This window comes from Tachysurus fulvidraco, chromosome 1 (genome assembly GCF_022655615.1).
Source record: "Tachysurus fulvidraco isolate hzauxx_2018 chromosome 1, HZAU_PFXX_2.0, whole genome shotgun sequence".
NCBI lineage: Eukaryota > Metazoa > Chordata > Actinopteri > Siluriformes > Bagridae > Tachysurus > Tachysurus fulvidraco.
Window position 1 is genome coordinate 48,122,807 of NC_062518.1, and position 27,888 is coordinate 48,150,694.

Below are 27,888 nucleotides of genomic sequence, written 5' to 3' on the forward strand. Positions count from 1 at the left end.
CCATTTACCCGACCTACAGAAACACCATCTGAAAAACCTGAAGTGAGTGTGTGATGCTGTTGCATATGTCTGTCACTCATGCCTTGCGAGAGGGAGAGGTGCTAGTAAAATAATTTCCTGATCTTTTCATCATTCTAGGTTGCGTCCAGCAGCAACAAAAAGAAGCGCTGCGAAGTGTGTGGACCCAAGATGGAGAGAAAAACACAATATTCATGCATCAAGTGCAAGAAATACATATATAACACACACAGTAAAACTCTACCCCTCATGTGTTATATAGGCTGGTATGAAAAGGCAATGTGTTCAATGGGGCGGATGTTTCTAGACTGACATGATTAGACCTGAATGAGTTACATTTCTAATAAAGTTCAAATAAGTAAACATAAACAGTTTTGAAAAACTTTGCTTCCTGGTAATTTTGTTGATTTCTTTCCACTCATAACTTGATTAAATTTGATTTTTTTTTATTGCATTTTATTAAAAAAAAAAAAAAAAAAAAAGAGTAGCACTATAATTAAAAAATGTGATGTAATAAAGGTAAAAGGCAAATATTAACCATATATGCAGTTTATATTGCTTGTAAATGAGATGAAGTAAACATTTGTAGAGTATTTTAGCATAAAATTTTTGATTGTGCTGAATTAAAAACCCAAAAAAGCAGTGGGTCCACCAGACCGACGAACACTGGCTGAGTAACAAAAATGAGAACACCATACAAGGATGCTTGTATAAACCATAGAAGGAAGTTCTTCAAATCTCAACTTGTTACCTGTATAAAAGACACCTGTAATCATTCATTTTCCAAACTCTCCAGCAAGGCCAAGACCAAAGAGCTGTCCAAGGATGTCAGGGACAAGATTGTAGACCTACACAAGGCTGGAATGGGCTTTAAGACCATCGCCAAGCAGCTTGGAGAGAAAATGACAACAGTTTGAAGAAACACAAAATAACTGTCATTCTCCCTCGGTCTGGGGCTCCATTCAAGATCTCACTTTATAGAGTTTCTATGATAATGAGAACGGTGAGGAATCAACTCCCAAAAATACACAGAAGGATCTTGTCAATGATCTCAAGTGAACATCATATTCACCAAGACAACGGTTGGTAACCCACTATGCTGTGAAGGAGTGAAATCCTGCAGTGCTCGCAAGGTCCCACTGCTCAAGAATGCACATGTACAGAACTGTCTGAAGTTTGCCAATAAATATCTGAATGATTCAGAGGAAAACTGGGTTGAGAGGAAAAGTGTTGTGGTCAGATGAGACCGATGATTAGACCAAAATCGAGCTCTTAGACATCAGCAGGAATGCAGCCTTTCAACCCAAGAACATCATCCCCACCTTCAAATATAGAGGTGGAAAAACTTTGCGTAGGGGTGTTTTTCTGCCAAGGGGACAGGATAACTTCAAATACTTATTTCACTCATTAAAATTCAAATCAATTTATAACTTTTTTGAAATGATTTTTCCTGAATTTTATTTTGTTATTCTGTCTCTCACTGTTAAAATAAACCCTTAAAATTATAGACTGATCATTTCTTAGTCAGTGGGCAAATGGGACCAGATAACTTTTCCCTTACTGTACATATATTTAGTTATATGGTTTATATAGTTATCATTGTATACATCTAGAAATAGCAATAAATTAGAGTCATATAATGAGGTTCATTGAAACACTGAGTTAACACCTCACATTTAAGGTTCGGATACATCTGGGGGTTTTCATTTATTTATATATATATATATATATATATATATATATATATATATATATATATATATATATATATTTCTAATTGATACATGCTTATTGTATACTGTGCTATCTTTCTGGTTCCTTCATGTGAGTTTAACCAATATACAATGGTATAATGTACTCGAGGCTGTGGTGGGTTTTCCTTTGCTTCATATACATCTAATAATAATCTAGAATTTTTATTCTGTTAATTCTTATTTCTTTTATTATTCGTTAATTCCTTTATCATTAATTATGTTTACCTTCTGCTCTATGTTTATGTTCTGTAAAGCTGCTTTGAGACAATGTCTATTGTACAAAGTGCTATACAAATAAACTTGAATTGAATTGAATTGAATTGAATTGAATTGAATTGAATTGAATTGAATTGAATTCACCTATGGACGCTGCTCTCCCTAAGAATTGTGTACTTTCCAAAACTCTGTTCTATATGCATCACATTATTAGACACAGTATTAACACCTGGATAGTGGTCCAATATTTATATACATTTTAATGCAGTTGTGTCTAAAGAGAAAGCACACATAAAGGGACTTATCATTTATTAACACTTATTGTGCATGGAACCACAACTTGAGGGCACTGCTGTCCAGGAAGCTAGTAAACACACACACACACACACACACACTCGTGTGCGCGCGCACACACACACACACTCAGACACATACATACATACATACACACATACACATGCACATGCACACACACACGCACACACACACACAGACACACACACAGACACACACATACATACATACACACATACACATGCACATGCACACACACACGCACACACACACACACACACACACACACACACACACACACACACACACACACAGACACACACACTCGTATGCGCACACACACACACACACACGATGGGAATTTCATCTCTTTTCATTGAGTCATCACTGAGTTTCATTATAGTCAGTATATTTGGCTCATGAATCTCACTAATAAGTGTCGACTCTTTCAAATGATTCATTGCCACTTTTACTTAGAACGGACAAAGGAAAAATTGCAGTGACTCATTTGGTAGCCAAAAGAATCAAATGTACTTTGTAAGTTTATAGTCACCCTTCTGACTCCCATATGTTGAGCTCATTTTCGCTTTTTGTTGTAAATGTCATAAAATGTCATAAAGCATAAATACATCTTAGCACTTATTTGTAGAGAAACAGTAAATGTGTGTTGTATACTAGGAAACCAGTTATAATTTATGTTAAATATGTTTGCGAGGGCCGAGGCAGATGGGACAGATGAGGCTGTACTTTGAGGATTGTTATAATGCAGCTATAACAAACTGACCACTGTGTGCATGAACCACAAACATGTCTCATAATACACTGATTATTTATTGACCTTCACTCTTCTACTATTTTGTGACAAATCGAATCACTAGTAAGAGAGAAATAATAAAAGATATGATGTACATCCGCATGAAGACAGAAACAAATCAACACAATTTTAAAGCAGAACGAAAAGATATACAGGGGAGGGAAGAAAAAACCAAATAATTACACAAACAAAACGATCAGCTATATGTTACATATATTAATATAATAATATTGGTATATACATGCCCAGAAAGAGCACAACAGATGAAATTTTCGCTCTGAGAATGTTGATGGAGAAGTATAGGGATGGTCAGAGGGAGTTGCACTGTGTGTTTGTAGACTTGGAGAAAGCGTATGACAGGGTGCCAAGAGAAGAGCTGTGGTACTGTATGAGGAATGTTAGGAGTAGCAGAGAAGTATGTTAGGGTGGTGCAGCACATGTATGAGAGGTGCAGGACAGTGGTGAGGTGTGCTGTAGGTCAGACAGAGGAGTTCAAAGTGGAGGTAGGACTGCATCAGGGATCGGCTCTGAGCCCCTTCCTGTTTGCTATAGTGATGCACCAGTTGTCAGAGGAGGTCAGACAGGAGTCTCCTTGGACGATGATGTTTGAAGATGACATTGTGATCTGTAGTGAGAGCAGGGAGCAGGTGGAGGACAACCTGGCGAGGTGGAGGTTTGTGCTTGAGAGAAGAGGAATGAAAGTTAGTCGTAGTAAGACTGAGTACATGTGTGTGAATGAAAGGGGGGGAAGTGGAACAGTAAGGTTACAGGGTGAAGAGGTGAAGAAGGTACAGGAGTTTAAGTACTTGGGGTCAACAGTTCAGAGTAATGGAGAGAGTGGGAAAGAAGGAGTTCTGTGTGATAGGAACATATCAGCAAGAATCAAGGGGAAGGCGTACAGGGCAGTGGTGAGACCAGCCATGCTGTATGGTTTAGAGAAAGTGTCACTGAAGAAGAGACACGAGTCAGAGCTAGAGGTAGCCGAGCTGAAGATGTTGAGATTCTCTTTGGGAGTGACAAGATTGGACAGGATTAAGAAACAGTACATCTGAGGGACAGCCCATGTTGGACGTTTGGAGGACAAAGTTAGGGAGGCCAGATTAAGATGGTTTGGACATGTTCAGAGGAGGGTAAGTGAGTATATTGGTAGGAGAATGTTGGACATGGAGCTGCCAGGCAGGAGGCAAAGATGTAGGCCAAAGAGGAGGTATATGGATGTAATTAATGAGGATATGAAGCTAGTGGGTGCAAGTGTTCAGGATGCAGAAGATAGGGATAGGTGGTGAGAGATGATTCGCTGTGGCGACCCCTGAAGGGAAAAGCCGAAAGAAGAAGAAGAAAATATACAAACATGGTACGTTTTAATAGGTTTGAATGCAACCAACATGATTTTCTTTTATAGCAGAGAAATGTAAATAAAAAGTAAATGAATTCATGTTAACAGTCTGTAGAATAAATCAGACTATATTTAAGTTTGTCTGACTTTTTTATTTTAAGTACATTTTGTGAAATAATTATTCATTACTTATCAAAGGAGAAAGGATTTAAAATCTCTGTACTTTTGTTCAGGCTGTTAAACGCTGGTCAATTCTGTTCATGTCATTCTTCACCCACATGACTTGGGGATCTGCACACATATGACGACCGTCCTGTATAGTAAAGCTGTAGAGGAGAGAGAAGATTTACATCAGTGTGAAACTGTAATAAAATCAGAAAATCAGACACTCTGACACACCCCAAACCTCCAAGATAATATAAAGTTAGATTCATATATAAGATTTATAAGTTAGATTCAGTACTATTCTATTCATATATAAGATTTATAAGTTAGATTCAGTACTATTCAGTACTACAGTTCTATTACACATAAACATAAAGAATTAATAGATATGAAATTACTAACTTTTATTATTCATTAAAAATAAACAAGAGACTGAACACTTACATGACTCCAGGTTTTGTACAATGAAGTTACTTTATATGTTGTTATGAAGCTTACAGGGATTTGTTCTTTCAGAAACTTGGTACAGCACTGATCTGGTCCATCTACAGCTGTGTGAAAACATTTCTACATTTAGTTCTGTGATTAAATGTTCAATAAGAAAATATTAGACACTTTTACATCTAGTATCAGATGCAGATTATTGTGAAACTCCTGTCATCAAATGAGTCCAGTTTTATTTGCAGTCCTTTTTGTAAATTAGAGACTAATTTCATAAATAATTTTCATATTTTGTCTTTTAAGTACAAGTTTACAATTTTACAAATTTATGAATCACTCTGAAAGTTTTAAAAGAACTGATTTTACCTTAGACAAGACGGAATAAAAAGAAATAAAAAGAACTAGACTTGACAAAAGAACCAATTTAAGTCAAATTTAAGTCTTGCTCTACAGCAACAGCTCTTTAGCTGTGAACATGATTCATTTACATTTTTTTGGCTTTTTTTTCGCAGACTAGTAATGGTATTTGGCACGTCTTTATATAATATAACTTCTTCATTTTTTTTTTTTTTTTTTTGTCGTCCAATCATCATTTTGGTTTCTATCCACATTAGTCATTAGTTAAAAACCAAAAACAATATGTCCAATAAATTAAACCTATATAAAAATATATCAGATCCCCACATATATATGTGGGGATCTGATAATATATATATTATGTTAATTTTCCAACTCATACTCATGGTCACACGCTTGATCTTGTTTGTACATCTGGTCTAAATAATATCTCTGTTGACAGTTTAGCTACGCCTCTTTCTGACCATAGACTCATTTCCTTTGATTTTACATTTATCTGTCCAGTCAACCACATCTAAATTCTAACCATACATTATCGTCATTTAAATACTGTTGACACTAGCTTGCTTCCTCTATTCTTTCTGATGTGCTAAATTTAACTTGCCCATCTATGATTTATGACAAGTATTGCTGTTCTGTTGAGAAATTGTTGGATGAGTTTGACCCAACTAAGATTAGGTCTGTCCTGAGCTTCGAGGTTTGAAGGTAAAATGTAGACAACATGAACGTCTCTTCAGGAAAACTGGTTCAACTGGACATTTTCTTATATTTGCTGAATGTCTTCAGCAATATAAATTGGCCTTAAATACAGCCCGCTCTTCCCATATCTGCAGCATCATTAACAAAGCAAGCAATAAGCCCAAAATGTTATTTAGCACAATTAATAAACTGATTCCAGCACCAAAGCACAACCTTAGTGACTCTGAATCCATGGTTATGTGCTGCTTTTTCCTGAACCATTTCCACGGTAAGCTAGATACTCTGTATGCGACATTTGGTGAGGAACCAACTACCGATGAGCATATGAAATCTCAATCTAATAATTGTATGACAACCCTAGCCTTAACCAATTCCTCATTAATCACTGAGCTAATACAAAAATCTAACTCCTCATAATTTATTCTTGATCCTGCGCTTACTTTCCTGCTAAAAGACTGTACATTGGCGATTTCCCACCTTATTAATATGTCATTTATCTCCTCTACTGTACCTGTGTCACTTAAGACTGCTGCTGTTACTCCTATACTCAAAAAGACAATCTGGACCCGGCAGACTTATCCAACTGCCGCCCTATTTCCAACCTGCCATTTGTATTGAAGATTTTGGAAAAGGCTGTGGCCTCTCAGCTGCAGTCATTCTTAGCTGGTAATAACCTTCGATATTTTTCAATCTGGCTTCCGCCAACAGCATAGCACAGAGACCGCGCTAGTAAAGGTTGTTAATGATCTTTTACTCACTGGAGACTCAGGTAGTCTCTCTATACTTCTGTTATTAGACCTCAGCTCTGCCTTTGATACTGTCTGTCATAAGGTATTACTTTCCCGCTTAGCGGAATTTGGCATATCAGGCTCTGCACTATCCTGGTTTTCCTCTTACAGTACAGACCAAAAGTTTGGACACATCTTCTCATTCAAAGAGTTTTCTTTATTTTCATGACTATGAAAATTGTAGATTCACACTGAAGGCATCAAAACTATGAATTAACACGTGTGGAATTATATACGTACATAACAAAAAAGTGTGAAACAACTGAAAATATGTCATATTCTAGGTTCTTCAAAGTAGCCACCTTTTGCTTTGATTACTGCTTTGCACACTCTTGGCATTCTCTTGATGAGCTTCAAGCGGTCGTCACCTGAAATGGTCTTCCAACAGTCTTGAAGGTGTTCCCAGAGATGCTTAGCACTTGTTGGCCCTTTTGCCTTCACTCTGCGGTCCAGCTCACCCCAAACCATCTCCATTGGGTTCAGGTCCTGTGACTGTGGAGGCCAGGTCATCTGTCGCAGCACCCCATCACTCTCCTTCATGGTCAAATAGCCCTTACACAGCCTGGAGGTGTGTTTGGGGTCATTGTCCTGTTGAAAAGGTGGTATGTCCAAACTTTTGGAAGGTGTGTCCAAACTTTTGGTCTGTACTACATATATATATATTAATAATTGAACGTTCATTTAAAACACCATTCATTAAAAAAGGATTAAATGATATCGAAGCTGTCGATTCGAGTGACGTTTATGATTCGAGCATCTCTAATGTACAGTAAGAAAAAAGATTAAGCTGTAGATGATTTCAATGGAATTCTGAATGTCCACATCAGTGGTCACCATCACTATTTCTGAATGTGGTAGACATTAGGTGGTTCTAAAACTGCATCAGCATGAGACCCCCTGGCAGTATGCAATGTGCATCCTAGTTTGTGTCCCCTTCCACAGAAAATGAATGACACGAAACAATTTCAAACTTACAAACCATAAATATGAACTAATACAAAAGAATGCTTCATGCAATGATTTGATAAGTTATGTTGGTCGGTAGTCTTTTTCTCTGATGATTACATTCAATAAATTCTATAGGCGTAGTTCATAAAATGTCAAAAGTGTGGCTTGCCCTCTGTGCCATCTGGCAACTCCTCGGGAGACATGATGACCATCCGTTTGGAAACAACTAGGTTAAAATCCATATTAATGGACTTGTATTACATAAAATAATACATAATGTTATTACAAAATGGAGGTTATGCTTTGGTGGGGTTGTTGCCACTGTCTTATTTGTTGAATTCTTTATACTTAACTGGATTTTTAATTGATTCACAAATAAAGACTGAGAAGCATAGGATGACCTTTCATGGACCTTTCAACCCTTCTCGTAATAACTATATAACTTATAAAAACTTTGTTTGTATTGTGTAAGTCTGTTATTGAATTACTTGTACTGCTTCTCATCTTGGCCAGGTCACTCCTGTGAATTTTAATTTCAGTGAATTCTACCTGGTTAAATAAAGGTTAAATAAAATAAATAAATAAAAAACTAATGGATAATTATTTTCAGTTTTTTCTCCAAAACTTGATTGTTACATTTCCAGGTTAAGTTACATTTTTACATTATATTTGGTGTGGTAGCCTATCTTTTATTATTTTGATTCCTAAATGCATGTTTATAACTGAATTTTGCTAAATGAACCATAAATATTTGACTGAAACCTGTCTATTAATATCTGTTTGCATGAACTTTAAGTTTGAAATTTTGTAACTGTTGCCCTGCCTCTTACACCTGGAGCCTCGTACTTTTAATTCCTTTCTATGGTATCGCGCTGGGAAAACGGAAGGAACGTTGTGCTTTGTGAATTACCCATCTTGGGTTGGTAAACGGCGTGTGCTACAGTTTACTATGCCGATTGCGAACCGCAATAGGGAAACCGTTTGCCAGAATATACCCTGACCTACATAGACGTGTATATCTGTGATCTGGTAGTATGAGTTGACCTTCAGCTTGTTCTCCACATGTGGCATGTTGTCTGGTGTCTCTGTCATGCTGAGGAGGGGCATTTATTTTTGTTGCTGCTGTGGTTTGGCTCCACTCATCCCCTTACAATGAAGTATCACTGCACCACAGTTCTTCTGACTGTCAGTAAACATAGCACCTGGAAATAATAACTGTCAGTGCAGATAATTCTAAATAGATTCTGTTCTTGGATGAGGTTCACTTGTGAAAAAGGTTCTGTTCATGGAAAGTGTTGTTGTAAACTTATTCCAGAGAAGACTAGGAGACTTGTGCCCCTTTTCCCCCGAGGCAGTTTGAGTGCTGGTGCGGAGCCAGAGCTAATTTTAGAACCAGTTCTTTCTGTTTTGACCGCCAAATCACCGGCTCTGAACCAGGAAAAATGGTTCTTAAGTAGCACCAAAACGTTGCTGGTCTAGACTCAAGAACTGCTTGCGTCAGGGGCTGTGGGCGGGGCTACTGTTAGCGCATTTGATAATGCACCTTAAGTATACTAATGTTTAATACACTTTTACTTTACCGCAGTATGATCAATTATCAGCACGCATGATAGTAGGTATCTACATGCTAAGGCTAACTATTTTCTGTGATAATGATAAAATAACGTTATGTACTTTATCGATTACAACCTCCGTTTATACAGATTACATGGAGCTGCACGTACATGTTTTATTCGCTGCGTTTGGATGCCAATGTAGGTTCACAAAGCCATGAGCATTAACAGTAAAGCAACATCTGCCATTGTGTTTGTGTTCGCCGCTGCTGCGCTAAAGTTGCTGGGACACGTGACACATACTGTATACAGTGACGTCACACTCGGCGCTGTGATGGCTCTCTAGCCGGTGGAAAGGCAAACCGGTTTTTAGAAGGTTCACCAGTGGAACCAACTTTGAACCAGCACCAGTGCTAGCTCTGAACCAGCACCCGGTTCTTTCCGGTGGAAAAGAGGCACTGGATTTCCTTGTGCAGTATTCATTATTGAGTAGACACTCGATGAACATGAGTCTTCAAGTCAGAGTGTACTGTCACGGGTGCTGTAGTCATCAAGTCTAACTAAGTTGTAATTAATTGTAAATATACACATTATAGGGGGCAGTCCCATCAGATAGAGACAAAACCCTCCGGTGCATGAAAGGATGTAACAGCCCCACACCAGATCCTGGAATTTCACCTGCCCTTAATCCAATTAACACAACAGTCTTTCTCAGACACCTTCATTATCATAGGAATGAGTTCACCTCTAACGCTTGGCATTCCTTCTTGACTCAGACTTTGAATCAATTGGCCACCTTAAACAATGGGACAAATGTCACCAAGGGACAGATGATATCCTGAGTTACCTTGCCCTTTCCTTTCATATTGATGAGATACAGGAACCACAAGACTAATGTAAAGTTTGAATTTAACTAGCATTGTAACTCGATTTGGCTTCAGCATGATCCACAAAAATATGCTAGAACTAAAAGGAAATAAAACAATGACTTAAAATTATTTTCCCACAGTGGACACACATCCCACTTCTGAGGAACCAGGACTGAGCAGATCCCAGAGAAGGACAGACTATATTCCATGAGTTTGAAGGCCTGTTGTGGGGTGTAGGTGTGGACATCTAAACCAGGGTCTGATTCCAAAAAAAAAGCTGCAGTAGTCAGGTCTAGGTGTGAGTATTGAAGCAGATTCTGTAGTCAGGTCATATTCTTCAGTTGTTGTGAAGCACAAAGGGACGGAGAAAGCTGTTGATCCAGATACATGTCATTTATTCCTGTGCAACCATCTGATTTTTGATCTCTCATTGTTCCACATATGTAGTTGCAAGTTTCTTCCCTCTGTTACTACTCGTCACTTTCATTCTCACTCTGTCTTAACATTCTTTGGTTCACCATTAGGTTCATATTTGTTGTGCCATTAGAGCTCTGATGTTCTCCTGCTCCATTCCCAGGCCTCTGTACAATATACTGTAGAAGAAATAATATGTATATATACATTATATATTAATCCTAATCATTAGCTGTAAATACTAAATTTCAGTAAATTCAATCTCCTCAAAAGCTGATGAATAAAACTAAGATAAATTGAAGATAAATTCAGTCTTTATTTATAAAGAACCTATAGAGGGTTTAGTTGTCAGTGTGAGACTTGAAGACATTTATTTAGTTATTATACAGTAGGTGATCATTATATTTGTTCTGTGGAAGTGTCCATGTAGTAACTGAGTGATGTTTATTCAGGGTGATGTGGAGTTTATTACAGAACACAGTCATGTGATCTCTGATGTCACAGTGCTGTATGTCTCTGTTACTTACATTATCTTTTCGGTTACTGTGATATTTTTTCCTCAGGTTCAGGATTAACACGATCAATACAGCAACCAGAAGCACCACCACCACCACCACCACTACCAGGACTATTTTGTTCTGATCTGTACAACACACACACAGTTTATTAGTGATTTAACACACACTATGTGCCAGTGAGTGTGATTAACTGAACACCAATAACACACCCACCGGGCCTCATTTACAGTGTTAGTTTTAAACATTTATTTATTTTTAAATCATCTGCAGGGGAATGTATTTACTAGTAAACAAACCTGTGTGTAGAAAATGTAGAATTTAATGACAGGTTCTCATATGGTCGAGTTTCAGAGCAACTTTAAGTTTTATTTTATTATATTAACTGAATGTTCACGATGATTTCTGACTAATATCAGACTGTTGAATTTTACACACTGACACAAATCACACTGAATACGTACCTCTTACTGTTACTGTGTAAGTATGAAGGATGTTGTTATTCATCGTGTCTCTGATACTGTAAACTCCATCATCAGTACTCTTTACTCCTCTCAGTATAAGATGTGTGATATTGAGTGATGTTCTCTGTGTGAATTCAGCTGTACAGTTTAGTGAGCTTTTATACACACTGCAGATCTGTACACCATGTGGATCTGCTGAATCTCTGTGTTTAAAGATCACCTCCACTTGGTCTGTTAAGTGTAAATTCAGCTGTAGATCTTCACCAGGATTCACCTGAACTGATGAATTGAAGGCTGAGGAGAAAAAACACCAGACTGTATTTTAACTGGATGTAAATATAACACATTAAACCTAAATCAGAGTTTATAAACTATAGAGCAGTAAAGACACTTACACTCGATGCGGAGATGAAAATAATTAACGTCTTTGCCATCACACTGACACGTGTATATGTTCCTCTTACTGTCATCAGCTACAGTGATGATGAGGGTCAGATCTCCCTTCAAATACTGATTATGGGAGATTTTAAATCCTTCTTCTGACCAGCAGGATGTCTGATCACACCGAGCCACTATATAACTTTGGTCATTGATCCATGTGGCCTGATGAGAACATCTCCGATTACAGGGCAGAGCAGCAGTCTGATTAATCTTCACCTCTACAGTAGTGACAGCTGATGCAGGAACTGAAAGAGAAAAGCAGATAAACAGAATAAAATCTAAATCTATACATGTACATATAATATTTTAAAATCATCTAGGACATTTTGTCACAAACACATGCTTTTTATGCAATAAAGTTAAGATTCTTATAAAAATAGTCAAAAAGTGGAATAAAACTGAGATAAATATAAAATGAAGGTGGTAATGATCTTAACCCTTGTGGACATTTTAAAAACACTACCAGTGATGTTCATGAACTAAACTAATATAAAAATACATACTTTTTATTTTGTTGCACAAATCTGTTAAACAGCTTCAGTTCTAATCAAAATTGCTGAATATTTATTTACTAATTAATTATTTATGTCACAAATTTGCATAAAATACACACAAAATTATTTATTTTTAATATAAAAGTGAACTCGATTTTTGTTTAACCTTTTATTACAGTTTAAGAAATGTTAAAGATGACTAATAACACTGGCTTTTATGCATTGTTAGTTTTTGTGTAGCTTTAGATTTATTATTTCTCCCTCATTTACGTATCAGGGCTGTTTTTCCCCATTGACTGTCGTTATAACCATGTTTATTCATTGCATGGCCATGACATAAAAAAAAACATGCATTCTTACTTATTTATGGTTTCTTCTACTGAGAAGAGGTAAAATTTGCAATTTTTACTGTTAACAAAAAATTGGGCCACTGGATCATTACACAGGCCTGTGCAAAAAAAAAAAAAAAAAAAACTACTGGTACTGCTGGGTTCATCCTTATCTGAGTGAATCAGAGGAGGTTGCAGTTCTGAATGCCCCTCTGGAAGACCTCCTAAAGATCACAACTTCAAGACTCAATGTTTTATGAGTACAACATTAAATACATTGTCATGGATAAGGGCTTCTAAATGAATGGAAAAACATACAAACAACTCCTTAACCTGCTTTAAATATGCAGAACTTAATTTTTATAAAAAGAAAAAAAAGAAACATGCATGTTATTGTATTATATTACATTATGTATATAATGGTAAAATAAAGAAAGAAAAAAATATTTTAAAAAAGTTAGGAATTAAGTATGTACAAAATAAATAATACTTTGTTATTAATGGATACAGATTCACTCACCTTCAGGTTTGTTCAGACTGTTAAACAGACGCTGGTCCAGTTTGTTCATGTGATGCTTCACCCACATGTCTTGGGGATTTGCACACACATGACGACCGTCCTGTAGAGTAAAGCTGTAGAGGAGAGAGAAGATTTACATCAGTGTGAAACTGTAAAAAAATCAGACACTCTGACACGCCCCAAACCTCCAAGATAATATAAAGTTAGATTCATATACAAGATTTAAAAGTTAGATTCAATATAAAGAATTCATAGACATGAAATATTAACTTTATTTATTCATTAAAAATAAACAAGGGACTGAACACTTACATGACTCCAGGTTTTGCACACCGAATATCTGTTACTGCATACGCTGTAATGACTCTTACAGGGATTGGTCGTGTCAGAAAGCTGAAACAGCACTGATCTTCTGTATTTCCAACTGTGTGAAAACATTTCTACATTTAGTTCTGTGATTAAATGTTCAATAAGAAAATATTAGACACTTTTATATCTAGTATCAGATGCAGATTATTGTAGCTATTAAACTGTATTATGTCACAGTTGAGTTCTGGACTCTGATTGGTCAGAAGATGTTGATTAATTCTCTATAACAGCAGCTCTGACTGTAGTGCAGGTTTATGTTAATGCACTTATTTGTTTCTATAGTAACAGCTTGTTTACAAGGACGTGTACAGCAGATGGGACACATTAACTGATTAAGAGGTGAGATTTTCTTTAGGGCGATGTTTATTTAACCTTAATTGAGTTTTGTATCATTATTATATTGAAGTGAATAAAAAAAAGATACCAAAGAAACTATTTATTATTGTATAGTTAAGAACAGGAACTAACTTGTTTTACTGACATTAAATGTAACTGTAAATTTATAAAACATATTTCTTTAAGACGAAAAATTAATAAAAAATTAATAGTTTTTTCAGTTTAAGAGAATAAAACAGTTGTGGACGTTCTGTTACAGAACAATCCTCATCTTTACAGTGTAACAGCAGCTCTGACTGTAGTGCAGGTTTATATTAATGCACTTATTTGTTTCTATTGTAACAGCTTGTTTACAAGGACGTGTACAGCAGATGGGACACATTAACTGGTTAAAAGGTGAGATTTTCTCTAGGGAGATGTTTATTTAACATTAATTGAGTTTTTGTTATTTTATTAAATAGGAATATTAAAAAGAGAGACCGAAAGAGCTATTTATAATTGAATAGTTAATCACAGGAACTAATTTGTTTCACCGACATTAAATGTAACTATAAACAGATGAAACATATTAAATACTTCTTTAATAAATGAATATTGTAACCTGTGTTATAAAACAGTTATGGAGGTTCTGTTACAGAACAATCCTCATCTTTACAGTGTAACAGTAACTCTGCTTCATCACACCACCACATCACTCAGTATTTTACTGTAACAGTGTGACAAACACACAGTGGTTTATTAATGCTGCTTATTTACAGAAACCTCATCAGCTTTTTAGGAAATTCAGCATCAGTATAAACCTGGGGTTTAATATTACTACTGATAATAATAATAATAATAATAATAATAATAATAATAATAATAATAATAATAATAATAATAAATATTATTATTATTATTATTATTATTATTATTATTAATAATACATCCATAAATAAATAAATAAATAAATAAATAAATAAATAAATAAATAAATAAATAAATATTAAAGAGATTAACTTTATCTTACTGTAGGCAGTTATGAAGGACTGAAGGCAGGCGAGAACCAGCAGAACCAGCAGGAGAGAACGAGAGATCATGACTGATGATGATTATGATGATGATGAGGAGGAGGAACAGAATGGTATTAATGCAGATGTATCAGGTTTCAGATGGACATCAAACACAGAAGACTAGAAAGCCACCACACGATGAGATCCAGTTCTTTTTCTTTCTGAAACTGAGGAATATCATCAGTGCATCAGGAGGCAATGACTTCCCTCTCTATGGGAACAGTAAGTTACATATCATACTTATACACAATAATATTTACATCATCTATATAATATTAACAGTTATGTGTAATATAGATCATATGTAAGAGATTTCTATAATACACTGTTCTATAATAATATAATTAACATCAGTCACATTTATGTGTATCTCTATTTCCATGTTATAAATCAAACAAAATGAAACACAACAAATATCTTTTCAGCTCTATTTCATATCTACATCACGAAATCTCCAGTCTTTTATCTCCCTCCCCTTTCTAAACATGGACTCTTCCAGTCTTACCCCCACCTTTCTGTGACAGATGGACTATTCCATAAGAGTATGTTGGAAAAAATCTTGATATGGGCTCTTATTATATGAACTATTACAATTGATGTTGTAGGACATATGGGGGTAGGCCAGATATTGTAATGGTGTTGAGCTATATGAGTTATATGATTATAATATAATGTATGTATGTATGTGTCTATGTCATATATATATATATATATATATATATATATATATATATATATATATATATATATATATATATATATATATATATATATGTGTGTGTGTGTGTGTGTTAGATGCCTGGAGACAGTGTTAACAGAGATAAGGTGGTTTATTGGGTTTATTGAAGTTGTAAAACTCAGTACTCAGAACTCTGAGAATTTGAGAAAAACAAGAAAAAGGGAACCTGTGCTTTAGGAGAGAACAGAGGAACTAAGGCTTAAAAATAAAAATGCATGTGCAGGCCCAGGCTGGACAAACAAGACAGACTGAGATCATAGACTAGCAAACTTAAGGAGTCAGCATAAACAGACCTCCACATATATGCTAAACAATTTTATAAAATACAAAAGATTAGCTTAGTAATAGTGCAGTACACTTATACTAATCAAACCGTAATCAAGTCAAACATCACTAATATATGATCCAGTTGATTCGGAACCAGAAGGTTATTTTAGTCAAAAACCCATATCCTAACATATGATCATAAACGTATGTCATAATCATATTCTAAATCAAACTAAATCAGAACTCCTATACCATAGGTGATTGTAGGTGATTGAGTATCATCATTGATCATTTTATATGTAGAGATGTGATTAATGTAGGTATTAATATAGGTGGATATCTCATACATAGGTTTTTGTATTCATGTGTATGTGTACGGTTGTCGTATTCATGTGTATGTATGTGTATACGTATATAGGTGTATGATCAGTGGAAATCATATACAGACAAAACATAGAAAAAGATAGAGAAAAACTCACTCATTGTATTTGTATAAAGGGAAATTGGGAGATTGGTCCACGAGACATGTCTTCTGTGTGATACGTGACAGGGAAGCGTACAAGAAGTTCTCTGGAGCACATTTTAACAACAGTTTTGACAACGCAGCATGTCTTTCAATAATAAGGCAGAAGTACTGCAACAGAAAAAAACAAAAGGCCATACTTGATTTTCGGTAAAAGGCAGACTTGTTTTCGGTGAAATGGGGGGGGGGGGGGGGGGGGGGGGGGGTTTCTTATTATTCAAATTCAAATAGTTTTAAATACAAAGTTTAAAGTGTGATTACTTAATTAGTATTAAGTATAATTAAGTATTAAGTATTAATAATTAAGTATTATTAATTAGTATTAAGTATAATTATTTAGTATTAAGTGTGAAAGACTATTATTGACTATTATCTATTATTGACTATTAATATGGCTATAATTCACCCCTTGCAAATGTCCACTTGGAGGGGGGGCTCTCCAAAATTTCCGACAGTTCCACCTGAGTTAGCAGGTAAACAGGTAAAGAGCACGTAACGTAACAGGAAGGTGGGTCGGATCAGTATGTTGTAAATAGTTTGTACAGGAAAGTGAGCTAGTGTCATTGTTTGTGCTCGTATCACACTGTAAGTATATATTATTTCTGACTGTCTACCGTCAACTTCTGCAGAATGATTTAAAGAACAATCGATTTATATATAATGATGTTCATGCTATATTAAACTCATCTCAAGTCACGCAGTACGCATGCGCACTAGAGTTGTTTACCTTTCAGCGGAATGTGCGCAGAAACAAAGATCATGTGGTCGGTTCATGAACAGCTTTAACGTCCATATTCCAGTTTACACAAGTAGTTTAGACAGAGTTTGTGATGTTACATTTATCTCAACGGATCAGTATTTTGTATAATAAAAAAGTGTTAATGAAGTAATGACAATCTCTCTCTCTCTCTCTCTCTCTCTCTCTCTCTCTCTCTCTCTCTCTCTCTCTCTCTCAGTCTGTAATAATATTGTCTTGTGTTTTTGTCTGTATGTATATCTGTATTGTATATTTACAGGACCACATTTCTATACAAAACCAATAAATGAAGTGATGTAGAATTGAAACAGTTTCACTTTGAGACATCATTGTTCTGACCAGACAAACTGTAGCCTTCAGCCAAACACTAAACATCAGCAGACAACACAGTTAAACACTACAATCAGCTTATTTCATGTAACCAGTAATAAAATATCATTGTAAAGATCAGGAATAAACTTACCCAAGTTACTCGAGGGGAGAGCCACAGTACATCCACAGGGTCATTAACCCTCAGTGTGTACAGTACTCACAGTCTGAGACTGACACATGAACCCTGAACACAGGAAGTGCTGCAGCAATGGTACTCCCACTCGACAAAATACCCCAAGATATGTTCCAGAACTTTAATAATGTACTCTCATAAACCAAGAACAATAAATGGAGCTAAAACTCTTCTTATACAACAACATGTAAACCAAAAAAATAAATCATTGGAGAAGGAATAATTTGAGAAGATAATACAGGAAAAGAAAGAAAAATAAATCTCACCAGCTACAGAGATTTCATCTCATTCCTCAGTTTAAGATGTTTAGAAGAATGAAAGAGTGTAGTTTGTGTGTCTAGGTGATGAAAAATCTCTAAATCACAAGAAACCCAGTTGTGGTTTATACCTAAAATGAGGGAGAAACTGATTGTTTAAAACACTGTAACCAAACATATCTCACTCTTCTGGTATTAATAGTGTAAAATAAATTGAAGATAATTAAGTGGCTCTTTAAAATAAAATATTAATATTTTAAAATATTATTTTTGTAAAGATTTGTTGTTTTAAAGTGTTGTGTAGATATTTCTCTGTACTCATGAATACATTGTTTTTGTTCATACTGTATGTATAAGCACAAAGTCAAATGTCGGTAGATTTGATGCTGATAGATGTAATGGAAGTATAAATAAATAACAAAAACAAGTTTCATTGGTGAAGTAATTGGACTTCTGATCAGGATGTCATTAGTTCAAATCCCAGCACACTTTTCAGCTGTATAAATGAGATTAATGTCAGTTTGTATGGATAAGGGCATCTTCTAAATATTGTAAATGTTCTCCACTACTTACACTACACCACTATAGGTACTCCAATTATTACATCCTACCACCATTGTAGAAAATACCATAAACTAAAACTATACTACAGTGGCAGAGAAGTGCAAAACAAAATAACAAATTCAGAAACAAAATAACAAATCATAAAAAATTCTCAAAGTCTCAAAGAACATAATATATAAGGCGCCTGATTCTTTTGACACTGTGTGTTAAATAAATATGAAATCTGTTACCACGAGCTTTGATAACAGAAATTTCAGCCACTGCTCTTTTCATTGATTTTATTTTGGAATTTTAAACACTTACAGCAGTATAGATTTCAATTAATTTTCTTTACCACAATCTCTGTACTGGAAGCCGGATATTCACCATGGAACACAGAATTTGAAATTTAAGCAAAAAGTCTTTTATTTATCTAGAATTGATTCATAGAAATCAAATCTACATGAATGTCTTTTCTGTACTGGCACCAACGTGGTGGAATGACCTTCCCCTAGAGGTCCAGACAGCTGAGTCACTGGCTATTTTCAAACGACTGTTGAATACCTACTTATTCATGAAACACTTCAACTAGCACTTTCTTCCCTGTTTGTTGTATCTGCATATTATACTTTGAGGATTTCTAATATAATGGTGCCATGAATTAGTGCATTCCACTAAAAATCTCTTTAGTTAACAGACACATTGTATTATAAAATAAATAGCAAAAGAATATACTGTAAAAAAATGGACAAAACTTAAAGTGTCATTACTCTGTCCTTTGAAATGTTCCTGTGGTATAAGAGAAATAATAAAGAATAAAACACTTGGGGAAATGCTGTTAAAGGAAAATCAACACTACATAACATAACAGTAACTCTGCTTCATCAAACCACCAGATTACTCAGTATTTTACTGTATCAGTGTGACAAACACAGTGGTTTATTAACATTGGTCATTTACTCTACAGAAACCTGCTTATCTTTTCAGGAAATTCAGAATAAACCCGGGGTTTTGTGTTGCTTCTAAGAGATCATCATCATCATAGAAAAAAAGTGAAATATTAAAAAGTTGAACTTTATCTTACACTTGGCTTTGTAAAGGACTGAATGTTTTAAAGATCATAACCATATAAGCATAATATATGAGGCTGGAGATTCTGGCTTGTCAGCCTCTGGTTAAAAAAATAAAAGATTATTTTTCATTTTTAATCGCCCCTCATTTGAAGGTAACCAGTGACTCAGCTGTTCGGACATCTAGAGGAAGTTCATTCCACCACCTCAGTGCCAGAACAGAAAAGAGTCTTGGTGTATACTTAAATCTTATCCTGAGAGATGTTGGGACCAGTCGAGCAGTGCTGGTAGCTCTGATGGTGCGAGGTGCAGTGTGAGGAGTGACAAGAGCTTTGAGGTAAGAGGGAGCTTGTCCATTTTAGGATTTGTAAGCAAACATCAGTGTTTTCAATCTGATGTGTGCAGCTACCAGAAGTCAGTGGAGGAGAGCAGCAGAGGGGTGGTGTGGAGAACTTGGGCAGGTTAGAAACAAGACATGCAACTGCATTTTGGATCATTTGAAGAGGACATATTTTGTTCAATCTTTGGGGCGCCGTTGATCTTTGTGGCTGCATTCACTATCCTTTGAAGGGAAACTGCACTGCAGTTCCCGTGCCATACAGTGATGCGGTTCATCAACACGCTCTCAATGGTTCCTCTGTAGAAGGTGGTGAGGATGGGTGGATGGAGACATGCTCTCTTCAGTCGGCAGAGAAAGTCCAGCCGCTGATATGCCTTCTTGGAGAGTGGACCAGTTGAGATTCTCCGTGATATGCACCCCCAGGTATATTGTATTGCCAACCCTCTCAACTGTTGTGTTATTTATGGTCAGTGGACGGTGCTAAATAGAGTTTCTCCTGAAGACTATCACAACCTCCTTTGTCTTTTCAACATTAAGGGACAGGTTTTTTATTTCGCACCACTTAACCAGCTGAGCCACTTCCTCTCTGTAGGGAGTTGTTGCTGATGAGACCGATCAAAGTTGTGTCATCAGCAAACTTGACGATGCGATTGGAGCTGAACTTTGCAATGCAGTCATGTGTCAGCAGCGTGAGGAGCAGTGGGCTGAGCACACAGCCTTGTCTGTCTGTGGTTCCATCATGTTTCAAAAAATCCACCATAGTACCCATATCAAAGAAAAATAAAATCATATGCCTAAATGACTGGAGACCAGTTGCTCTGACACCCATCTTCAGTAAGTGCTTCGAGAGACTCATCAGAGATTACATCTGCTCTGTGCTGCCTGCCTCTCTTGATCCGCTACAGTTCGCATACCGCAGCAACCGTTCCACAGATGATGCTATTGCTTTCACCCTACACACTGCTCTCTCCCACCTGGAAAATAAGAACACCTATGTGAGAATGCTGTTTGTGGACTACAGCTCAGCATTTAACACAATAGTGCCTGCCACACTTGTAGCGAAGCTTCAGACTCTGGGACTAAACATATCTCTGTGCAACTGGATTCTGGACTTCCTGACAGGCAGAAGTCAGGTGGTGAGAATGAGCAGCAATACTTCATCCCCTCTGATCCTCAACACCGGTGCTCCTCAGGGCTGTGTCCTCAGCCCACTCCTGTATTCCCTGTATACACACGACTGTACAGCTACACACAGCTCCAACGTCATCGTCAAATTTGCTGATGATACAACGGTGATAGGCCTGATCACCGACAACGATGAGACGGCCTACAGAGAAGAGGTGAGCACCCTGACCAAATGGTGTCGAAAGAATCACCTCTCACTAAACATTGACAAGACCAAGGAGCTGGTGGTTGATTTCAGGAGACAGAGCAGAGAACACAGACCCATCTCCATCAACAAGACACCTGTGGAGCGTGTGAGCAGCTTTAAGTTTCTGGGTGTCAACATCAGTGAGGATCTCACCTGGTCCACACACACCGACACAGTGCTGAAGAAGGCACATCAACGCCTCTTCTTCCTGAGACGGCTGAGGAAGTTTGGAATGAGCCCCAGCATCCTCAGAACATTCTACACCTGCACTATAGAGAGCATCCTGACGGGCTGCATCACCGCTTGGTTTGGAAACAGCACCGTTGGCAACCGTAAGCCTCTGGAAAGGGTCGTGCAAACTGCCAGCCACATTGTTGGAGGTGAGCTTCCCTCCCTCCAGGACATCTACAACAGGCGGTGCATAAGGAAAGCTCGGAGGATCATTAATGACTCCAGCCACCCATCTCACAGACTGCTCTCTCTGCTCCCCTCAGGAAGACGTCTCCGCAGCATCCGATCCCGCACTAGTCGACTGAGGGATAGCTTTTTCCCTCAGGCCATAAGACTAATTAACAGCCATAAATAACAAAGCACACAGCATATTCAACAGTTCAACACCGGACTATACACACATGCACACATGCACACGGTATTCGTACTGCATCAACACACATAGGACTATACACACACACTGCATCTAATCTAAAATAACAATCTATCTGACAATAAGCTATCGGTACCACAGGACATTTCTGTATCTGTACAGTCCATTGCACCTTAACATGTTACATAATATTACATGTATATAATACTTTATATATATATATATATATATATATATATATATATATATATATATATATATATATATATATATATATATATATATGTGTATGGTTATATATATGTCTAGCAGTACACTGTGTGTACTGACTATGTATGAACACATTGCACCCTTTCCACATTTTCCACATTTGCACATTTCAATGATACTGAGCATTTTGCACATTTTTTTCCTACCTGTCTGTAAACTGTTCTATTTATGTTTATGTTATGTTACTACTGTATGTAAATGGTTCTGCAATGTCTGGAGCTCGCTCCCAAGAATTTCACTCACCAAGGCACATGTGCCGTGGTGATGTGACAATAAAGGTGACTTGACTTGACTTGAAAATGCAAAACAGTGTGCAAAAAAGCATGTAAACAGTTGTATCTTTAATTTATCAATTTTTTTCAGGACAGAGGAGTTTATGCTTTGTAGTTTCCAGGTAAAATGACAAGCTGAATTTTCTTTGTCTTATTAATTTAAAGAGGGAATTAAACAAAGCTGGTGAGGAAACCACTGTTTATAGCAGTTAAATAACATACATTTACTTGAATGAATGAATGAACGAAACAGGACATGGAAGCATTAGAGCACAGCAGAATTCTTTATTTGCATATCCCGGCAGAGCAGGTTGGGGTACTTGAAACTGTTTAGTGTTATATATATTTGCAATAGTGCGTTGATGTAGCTTTGATCATTTTACATGACCATATAAAGCTAACTGGTAAGCATTATACTGTACCACATATTATACCACATGTGTTGAGACATTATTTGATGATCAACAGGCATGGATAGGCAAGAGGTTTCTGATGTTGTTTGTTTTGTTAAGGTATAGATTGTGGTAAATAGATCATGGTCCTAATAAGATTTATTTAAATGTGTTTATTTATCTTATCTCATCTTATAATTGTTATGTTAGAATTATACCAGCTCTCTTTTGCTGGATCCAAGCCAAATGCAAGCTACATGAAATCGCTCTTTGCCCCCTGGAACTGGCAGCACCACTGGGTGTTGCTGTAAGGCAGAGTGGTCAAAAGCCAGTAAGACGGGAGTCAATATGTCACAGCCTCTAACTCCTCACTCTCCAGGAGAAGGCAAGCTGGGAGGGTCTGGTTCAGCATTAGGGGATGTAAGAGTTTAAGCTTCCGGAAATGAAATAATGGTGTGCAATCCCATCTGTGTGTCTGCAGATTCACCTGACTAGAAAGACAAATCTTCCCACTCTAATTCGAGCCATGATCCTGGTACTGCCTTGCTGCCTCCAGCTTCCCTGCACTCCATAGCGCTGTTCAACTGTTGCAAACTTTAAACTTTCATGTTAATAGAAATAAAAGAGCACTATTTTCTTCTCACTGCCGCAGGTGTTACCTGAGGTAAAGAAATAAATCATGCTTTGCAGCTTCATCATTGAGTGTGAAATCTTTATTTTTAACAAAACACAAATTCAATACATATGCATGAATGTACGTGTAATAGTCTACCTAAATATGTTTTATATTATTTGTATATAAAAGTATATGAATTTGTGTCAATGTATTTTTTTTATGTAAATAACATGAAAATGGACCACACACAAACCTGCAATAAAAACAAGACAAAAAAATTTTAAATACTTGAAGTAAATAACTAACAGTAATTAGGTATAATAACTTATCATAAGTACCCTCGAAAGGGAAGAGTAACAACTGGTTGAAAACTTACATGGCTCCAGCTTTTGGTTGTTCACATTCCTCCAGTATGTGAAGCAATGCAAAACTCCTCCATTTTAACCTGTGTGAAAACATCTCTGCATTCATTTATCATAAACAACAATATTCATATGTTTTACACAAACATTTATAGAGGAAAAGTATTCAGACTCTATAAATTACTAACATTAGTACCTTGTTGTGAAACCAATAAAAATCCAGAAAATGCTTATCTAATACAATTGTTTGATTAGTTATATAATTATTAGCTGCCTTCAGAATTCTAATTTATAAGTCAAAGTGAGTATATTTGATGTTGATATGTTAGCTGGAGGTTTACTGATAACAAATGGGAGATATACAAGGGAAACATTTCCTAGGTGTTTTTCCATGTCTTATCGTCTTATGTGATGCAATTATGTAATGATTAATCTGTATTTCAGGATTTAATCACATTTTCTGACCTACAATAAACAGAGTGAACGGGTAATGACTGAATTTAAGACCCCATGCACAAGCAGAACATCCGTTTTTCCCCCATTTCCACCATTCAGTGAAAATAGAAATGACTATGCTCGTGAACAGAAACATGCAAATTTACAAATAAGTGGATAAAGAGACGGGAATCTGTGGAAGGAAGCCCAACGCAGACAAGGGAGAATATTAGTAGACACAAAGCGGCTACCCGCTTTGCCTTAAAGGGAGTTGCCTGCTGCAATAACATGCTGTGAAGACGACAGGCAGGGACCCACTCATCACAGCTAATTTAATAACCCCTAGCTTCTTCTCCTGCTCGTCAAACATGGGATGAGGTAGCCAAACTGTCATTCAAAAGGTGACATACCCAACGCTGAGTGCCACAGTGTTTTATGGGCATACTCCACCCACAGTAGGTGTTTAGCCCACATTAAATGGTTCGAGGAAGCCGGACAACAGAGGGAGTTCACCAAATCTTGGTTAACCATGTCTGTCTGGCCATTTGACTCCAGATGGAATACTGAAGATAGGTTCAACCGTAGCACTTCCTAGACAGCAAGATGCCTTCTAGAACTGACGAACAAATCGAGGGCCTCGACCAAGTCATATGGAACGCTGTATGTCATTACTACAGTACATGCTGAAGGAGGAGCTCAGCAGTCTGCTTGGCTCCGGGGAGTTTGGGCATTGGAAACAAATAAAAATAAAATAAATAAGTGTGTCTCAGCAACCGTGGGGTCACTGGCTCTGCAAGACTGGATTGGGGGCTTTTTCTCTGGACAGTCACCATAGAAGAAGCTTACTGGTGCTGCAGCAGGGCCTGGATCTGCCCCAGTCATATTAATATTTCTCAAACTTCAGTAAACCAGACTGACAGGGCCTGCTTGGGTTTTCCCAGAGCATTGGCTTGGAAAGCGACAACCCACCCTATCCACTCCAGATCTGCAGGCTTGTGGTCTTGGAGGAGGCCTACAGAGTGGAAGTGAGTGCTACGCGTTATCCGATTGGAAAAAGAGGTGGGAAACTGTGGACAGGAAGCCGGATCAGTAGTCCAGTACAGATATTGAAGACTGCCACTTCGCCAAGTGATGACTTCAATAATGCTAATAATAATAATAATAATTATTATTATTATTCATTCATTCATTTTCTACCGCTTTATCCGAACTACCGCGGGTCACGGGGAGCCTGTGCCTATCTCAGGCATCATCAGGCATCAAGGCAGGATACATCCTGGACGGAGTGCCAACCCATCGCAGGGCACACACACACTCTCATTCACTCACGCAATCACACACTACGGACAATTTTTCCAGAGATGCCAATCAACCTACCATGCATGTCTTTGGACCGGGGGAGGAAACCGGAGTACCCGGAGGAAACCCCCGAGGCACGGGGAGAACATGCAAACTCCGCACACACAAGGCGGAGGCGGGAATCGAACCCCGACCCTGGAGGTGTGAGGCGAACGTGCTACCCACTAAGCCACCCTGCCTCCCTATTATTATTATTATTATTATTATTATTATTATTATTATTATTATTATTATTATTATTATTATTATTATTATTATTATTATTGTGATTCACAGGAATTATGGCAAGATTAGGACTCGAACCGAGCATTGCCATTTTAGTTGAAGGCATACATATATACATATATGATTATTAATTATTATATTACATACATATATGATTATTAATTATTAATTTCATAGAAGGGCCCCAGAAATACGGTAGTGAGTGTAAAAAAACATACATTGGGGTCTGTGCATGTTTGTTTTTTATTAATTGATTTTCTACATTTTAATGGTACAGTGCACATTTATGTTTCTTTCAAACTGAATGGCACAAAGGCATAACAATTCTATGTTTGAGACATTTTTTGTCAAATGCCAGCTTGGCCCTTCAAATCAAATCAAATTTTATTTGTCACATACAAATACATACAGGGTACAATATGCAGTGAAATGCTTTATGCAACTGTCCGGTATAAGAATAAAGAATAATAAATAAAAAAAATACCTTGAGCTAGTTACCCTGGATAAGGACAAATGCTCTAAATGTACTGCTATTTTTACTCTAATACTAATACTGTGGAAGTCACAATTCCCATATTATACTAAAACAGTAAAGTTACAGCCACACCCCCTACAACTCTATATAATAATTGCTCTAGACTACAGTACTATTTAGGACCCTAGTAGAGATATTAAAATGCAACTTGCATGATTAATTCATTTACGTACCAGTATGACAGGAGAATCTGTCTTTCCAGACTCTGGTTTGAAAACAAAAAGCTGATTATAATTTTACATTAATTATATCAACATATACTAAAACAATTCCTAACAAAGACACACTGCTGACATAAACTACAGCAAATAAATTTAAATCTAAAACATCTTTTTGCATAATAGGAAGTAAACTACATTATATAGTATAGTGGTCTCTATAGTGGGGTAGTGTTTGTCTAGTAGTACAGACAAACACTACCCCACTATAGAGACCACTATACTATATAATGTAGTTTACTTCCTATTATGCAAAAAGATGTTTTAGATTTAAATTTATTTGCTGTAGTTTATGTCAGCAGTGTGTCTTTGTAAGGAATTGTTACGAGCTACTTGGACATTTCCCTGCCAGACCAACAGAAAGTGCTGGCAGGCATTTCTTCATAGCCGACGTTCCGTTTGTTATTCCCCACATGAGGTGTGGCCCCGGGTTTAACCCCCTTAACCTTCTGCAGACCCAGCAAGATTGCCCAGGTAGTTTCCTATTTTATTCCTAATGAAAAAATGAGCTGGCAAAAAAGGTAAAAGCCCCGGGAAAAATAAATAAATAAATATATATATATATATATATATATATATATATATATATTGCGGGTGTTTGTGCACTTCAGTTGGTATCTCCCAAACTTTACAGGAAGCCATCAAAGGGAAAAAATACTGCAGACACACATTCTTCAAAAAAATAACAAATTACCCAATTCCTCTGAGTCATCTTGCTGAGTTGGATGACTTCTAGCTAAAATAGAAAACAGCAAAACTTTACCAAGAGACAACATGTAGAACCATAAGCTGTGAGGTAGTAATACTACACACTGTGCTTATTTACTGCAATTTTAGTTTTATACTATAATTATTCAGACCTGCTACCTTTACCACTCATCCAAATGAGGCGTCAGTACAGTTTTATGAGAGAAAAAATGAAGACTGCTATGCTAACATTAGACCACTAGAGTTGTTATTATTATTATTATTATTATTATTATTATTATTATTATTATTATTATTATTATTATTATTATTATTATTATGTGCCATATTTGA

At 36.7% G+C, this 27,888-nt stretch overlaps 1 protein-coding gene and 1 long non-coding RNA gene across 3 annotated transcripts in view; both read right to left on the reverse strand.

Moving 5' to 3' along the window:
* Positions 1–4,727: 4,727 nt before the first annotated feature.
* LOC125140722 lies at positions 4,728–7,313 on the reverse strand. Of its 2 annotated transcripts, none has more exons than XR_007139938.1 (3): positions 7,185–7,245; positions 5,042–5,148; positions 4,728–4,758 (listed from the first exon to the last, which is right to left on the reverse strand). It is a non-coding gene; the product is annotated as an uncharacterized LOC125140722 (long non-coding RNA). The 2 variants fall into 2 exon arrangements; XR_007139939.1 differs by lacking the exon at positions 7,185–7,245 and adding an exon at positions 7,251–7,313 and having other exon boundaries at positions 4,732–4,758.
* A 3,317-nt stretch (positions 7,314–10,630) lies between these two features.
* The window catches only part of LOC113649470, a 58,700-nt gene continuing 41,442 nt past the window's right edge, over positions 10,631–27,888 (reverse strand). Inside the window, exons 4-11 of the mRNA XM_047809897.1 lie at positions 23,140–23,144; positions 13,742–13,833; positions 13,430–13,542; positions 13,059–13,133; positions 12,041–12,331; positions 11,646–11,939; positions 11,194–11,309; positions 10,631–10,845 (exon numbers count right to left, since the gene is read on the reverse strand). Coding sequence (XP_047665853.1) covers positions 10,723–10,845; positions 11,194–11,309; positions 11,646–11,939; positions 12,041–12,331; positions 13,059–13,133; positions 13,430–13,542; positions 13,742–13,833; positions 23,140–23,144 — 1,109 coding nt within the window. The 3' untranslated portion in view covers positions 10,631–10,722. The remainder of the gene's footprint in view (positions 10,846–11,193; positions 11,310–11,645; positions 11,940–12,040; positions 12,332–13,058; positions 13,134–13,429; positions 13,543–13,741; positions 13,834–23,139; positions 23,145–27,888) is intronic.